This window comes from Macrobrachium rosenbergii, chromosome 46 (assembly GCF_040412425.1).
Source record: "Macrobrachium rosenbergii isolate ZJJX-2024 chromosome 46, ASM4041242v1, whole genome shotgun sequence".
Classification (NCBI taxonomy): Eukaryota; Metazoa; Arthropoda; class Malacostraca; order Decapoda; family Palaemonidae; genus Macrobrachium; species Macrobrachium rosenbergii.
In genome coordinates, this window is record NC_089786.1 from 37381838 (window position 1) to 37387367 (window position 5530).

Consider the following 5530-nt stretch of genomic DNA (forward strand, 5'->3'; position numbering starts at 1 on the left):
TGACTCTCTTACAAGAAAAGTGACTTAACACTATCAGCAGACGGAATCACCAACACTAGACGGGAAATTATTCAGCTGTAGAGCCTCATTGCTCTTTCCTCGGGAGAGCAATTCAGACATTGAGTACTTATTTTACGACAATACCGTCTATTCATTTCGTACATCAAGCACTTAAGGCACGGTGCACTTCAGACCGTAATGAAGGTTCTTCTCATCATCCCTTCAGTCCCGTGACTGTGTTGCTTTCTGTCTTCTGCTGTCTATCTGCTCCCATTGCCGCTTACCACCTAGCTGTCCAGCTTCTTTAACCTGACTCGGCTTAAGATTTCCCCTCTTATTGAAGGAGATACCTTGGAGGGGAGAATTGAGAGAGTCGAGAAATGTGACTTTGTCCTGGTTAAACTGCTTTAAAACACCAGTGGTAATAAAGTTGAATTCATTTATCACTACTAAGAAAGGAAAGTATATTTTCAGAAATTTCGTAATATCTTAATACAGTTTCATGACTACTGTCTTTCTCCCTAATTCATCTTGTGAGGTTGTCTAATATCAGAAGGGAAACCATCCTTGAATGTGCAAAGGAAATGAACCCATCGCGGAACGATATACGAGTCTAAATGGGAGTATTTATTCCACCATGATGATTTTACCTCTTTTCATCCTTCGCGAAAACACCAGAGCTCCAATTCGTGCCTCGACGATTTGTCTTGCGTAAGAGGGTCTTTTATAACACTCACAGATATTCCTAGTAACGAACGATCTTTACAGCATGTAAACTTAAATGTTGTAAAGGTCGTAAAATGTTTCCTGCTACATGAGAGGAAGCTGAGACCTAATGCTCTTCTCATGCCTTGTCGTACCCAAGACTTCTTCCTGATTTAGCTCTCCGCAAGACGTGAGACCTTTCATGTTCCTTCTGCGCAAAGAGAGAGAAGCAACTTCTTTTCTTCTCCTAATATTTCAAGAGATTTTCTGACGTAAAAATGGAGAGAAGTGGTGTGAACGATATCTTACCCTACTGGACGGAATGTATTTAGATGGTTGCAACATAAACAATTATAATTCAAAGAAATTATAATTTTTCTTTCGCTGAACGGGTAATGCTCAAACCTCTTTTTCCAGGGTAATAGTGTTCACTTAGCCGAGGAGTGTATTGTATCGCCCTGGTCTGAGCGTCTGTGAGCATGAGAGTCATGAGGATACCTCAAGAACGGCTTAACAGAAGTAATTGATAGTGAGTGGAAGCCTTTGCTTGTTGACATCTCTTCAGTTTTTAAAAGAATAACACATGCCAAAACATTTCCACAGCTTTAGTAACAAAAATTTTATAACGTTTGGCCAAATCAGACAGTTAATGTCTTCTGTAATCATATAAGACTTTCACTGATCCAATCTGACTACCTGGTTGTCATAGATGCAAACATGGTCTTAGCGTCTGGCACTAGAGGAGATATGTTTTCTGGTGACTGTTCTTGTTAAATATATATCTCGGCATAAATGACTGCCATTGATGCCCTTAACTAAGCGCTCAGAAATTAGAGTGCGAAATAGAAAAGCTGAATCATTTAAAGAATGAGGAAACAAAAAAAATTCATTTTGAAATAGAAGTCTGAGATGCATTCATAAGTAAGTTTATGTGGTGAGAATCAACAAAATATAAAGTAATAAAATAGCTTTTGATATGAAGAGATGAGAGATGAAGAACAAGACGTAAAAAAAAAAAAAATATTAACCTTTTTTCCTCCCAGAGTTCCCATGTGGGAACATAATTTGTATCCTGGATTTCACCCTGTTTCAATAAAATAATTTGAAAAGAATTAAAATTCAAGGATACAGTACTGGCCAAGGTATGAAACTATCAAGTTACTTTTGCTCTGACTCTTTGCAAACGGCAGTGCTCTCTTCGGATATTTTAGTAAATTTGCCATTTTTAGTCACCTGGATTAGAAGAGCAGCAAATTGGTAAAAAATTTACGATTTGATTTTTTTTTTTTAATTATTAGCACTTAGCAGACCCAGCCGAAGATATATGAATACATACTGGAAAAATTTTAATCACAATAAAGCAGCAAGAGAGTTTGATATTTGATTGTTCCCACATGGGAACGCTATGATCGTGGGAACAAAAATTTACCTAAAATGAATGTTGTGGTTATGTCAAGGTAACATAGACGCACTAAGACACATACACATGCACATATAGGCACACACACAAACATGCATACATCCATCCATCCTGATCTAGCTCTATTCCCCATACCAGCTCTGGACACGTATTTTCACACCATGTATTTTGGACATGATTGTTACTTATACGAAAACCTACCACATGTCAGCGTCACCCATGATGAAATTAGGGCATTTCTTGGCATTTCATTATTCTCTGGCTACCAGAGCTTTCCAAAAGAAAGGCACTACTGGCCCACTCAACCTGATCTTGGAGTTACATTTGTTGCTTCTGCTATGACTCGCACCCGGTTTCAAGCCTTGAAAAGTGCCATGCACATTGTCGACAACAGCCTTCCAAAAGGAAATAAACGAGGCAAAACTGAGTCCACCTACACAATCCTGAATGAAAATCTCAAAAGGTACAGTATTTTTCATATGAAGCTCAGCGTGGATGAATCCATAATGCCATACTATGGTCGACACTCTGCAAAGATGCTCACTCGGGACAAGCCAATTAGATTTGGCTATAAGATTTGGGCGCTTTGTGGAAGTGATGACTACCCATATAAGCTAAAGCTCTACGGAGGCAAAGAACCCTATCAGACAAAACTTCCTCTCGGAACCCATGTCGTGAATGACATGATGTCGACCACTGAGTCTTGTTCGGCAGTCACTGAACATGAAGTGTACTTTGACAATTTCTTTAGATCGTATGCTCTCTTGAAGTCCCTTGCTGAGCAGAACATCAAGGCTACTGGCACTGTTCGAGATAATAGGACTGCTGATGCTGCCAACCTGATGAAACCAAACGCAATCATGATGAAAAAAATGAAGAGTTTGATTTTCGCTATAATGGAGAAGTTTTTGTGTGTAAATGGAATGACAACTCTATTCTGACGATTACAAGTAATCATGAGACTCAATTGCCCCTTCATGAAGCTACTCGTCGTCTGAAGAATACACCCAAAACTAAGGTAGAACAGCCATATCTTGTAGACAAATAGTACAATAAGAGAATGAGCGGAGTTGATCTAGTGGATCGTCTTTAGGCCAAATACAGACCAGGGATCAGGGCTAAGAAATGGTAATGGTCACTGTTGTCTAATGCTCTTAATTTGTCAGTGGTTGCTGCTTGGCTTTTGTATTGCCATCTTGCGGAGGATACTCTTTCCCACCCGTTTGCTAAAGTCTGCAGCTCCACGCACACACATTGGCCAAAGTATGATGACAGAACTACCCGCTGACATTCACTACGATGATATTGGCCATATAAAGCAGAGTTGCAAGTAAGGAAGATGCGTTGTTTGAAAGAAAAATGCAAGATACTAGTGTACCAAGTGCCTAGTTCGGTTACATTTTGATAAAATTAGTGTGCAATGATTTACCACACACTGTCAAAATAATTTTTTTTTTTTTGAGGGGCTACACCTGCAACATTGTAACAAATAACACGACTTTATTCCAGCTCTTCAAATTCTGCCAAGTAGAAAGAGAAAAACCGTTACTATAACGTTTATGTATGAATTTTGAAAATTTGGTAATATACAGCAATTTTAGCACACGTAGTCCCAGCGTTCCCACATGGGAACAGTGCCATAACTCGGCACTCTTTTAAGTAACATCGACAGTTATTGGTTTTGTTCAAAGATTTCCATACCTGGTAGGTAAAAGGTTAAGCACAGACAAAGAAAAGCAATTTCAGAAGGCAGGTGACTGCCGTGAAGCTGGGAGGCCAAACGAAACGAGATACTTTATTCGTTTCCACTGATGTCCTCTTTCTTTTTCTCATGAAGATTTTCGGCCAATAATCTGCTCGGCCGGCCCCTGACATATACTGTATATACTTGACACGCAACTGCTATCATCAATTTAGACCTAGCAGCATCAACAGTATAATTCGGACGTCATTTGTTCTATATATCAAATAAACTTTAAAATTCGTCGGATTTTTTGATACGCTAAATATGCTAATGCCAACTCTGAATGGAAAAAGACGGTAAAATGTTCCCTTACGTATCTTAATCTTAAGAACTGATATTGTATGCATAAAGCCTACTTTCTTCGTTCCCCAAACCCACTCCGTAAAGTAACATATTTAAGCAGAGATCGTGGCTGGCTACATTTTATTTCTCAGGGGGCTTTGGGTACTCTAGCATTAGTGTGAGATAAAAGAATCTGATAAAATTGTTTTCAGTTACGCTACAGGGGAACCACAAATAACAGACAAAAACCATGCACAGAAAAATAAATCTCTAGAATGGTGAAAACCTAAAGAAAAAAACAATTAACTGATCATCTTAAACCTCTGTAAAGACTAGTTTTAGTCTTCAACAATATTACTACTGTTCTCCTGACATTTCGGAGTAGTCAAAGGCTCATTACCCAAGACTGGATTTTTCGTTTTACTTTCTGAAAAGGATGTAATGAGATCATCTGCTGTCAATTAGAGGAAAAGCTTCTTAGACAAGTTCTCCAAACAAAAAGAACTTGTCTATTGTGCTTTCGACAGGAAGGCAAAATAAGATTTGCGCGTATGTGCAGTATATTGGATGACCGTAATAATAATAATAATAATAATAATAATAATAATAATAATAATAATAATAATAATAATAAACATTTTCACTGCACAGTTATTAATGCCCGACTAAAACGCATTTAAAACTAAAATAGAGGTTTCGGAAGGAAATTCACGAAATTGGTTCTGATATTACATTGACGAACTTCTTTTTAGTATTGATAGTGACAGCATGAAGAACATTTTTCACTTATATCTCACATTTTCAAAACTTGAGAAAGTCCGTGCTCCCGGCTGTAGGGGCCACCGGTTGTAAACTCAGCCATTTTTAAGTTTTTTTCCAGACCAGAGAACAGCAGTAAACATTCAATTAGTACTTGCACTCAGCTCATGTGACTACTACCACAACTAGATGGCCTTCAACCAACCATCATTTTCCAGCAAAATGATGCCACCACATTGGGGACTGCATGTTAGTGGGTTCCTAAATCAAATACTTCCAGATCGGTGGATAGGAAGGGATGGCCCATTTCCCTGGCCACCTCGTTCACCAGATATCACTCCCCTGGACTTTTTTCTATGGGTTATGTTAAAGACATCGTGTATCTAACAAAGATACGGAACATCACTATCTCAAGCAAACGATCACTGATGCCATTGCCACCATTGATGAGGCTATGCTACAGCAAACGTTGCAAGAAATTGAGTACCGTCTTGATGTGCTTCGAGCAACTAATGGTGCCTATATTGAGTTGTATTAAATGAGGCGAAAAAAAATCAATATCTACTCCTCATTTTGTAATGTTTTCACATATTTGTTTGTACATTTGCCTTTGTAATATT

The 5530-nt window shown here is 38.4% G+C and overlaps 1 protein-coding gene across 1 annotated transcript; it reads left to right on the forward strand.

Annotated features, from left to right (window-relative positions):
• The first annotated feature begins 2286 nt into the window (after positions 1-2286).
• LOC136830447 (piggyBac transposable element-derived protein 3-like) lies at positions 2287-3066 on the forward strand. Its single transcript, XM_067089983.1, has one exon. The coding sequence runs from the start codon at positions 2287-2289 to the stop codon at positions 3064-3066; it is 780 nt and encodes a 259-aa protein (XP_066946084.1).
• Positions 3067-5530: the final 2464 nt, after the last annotated feature.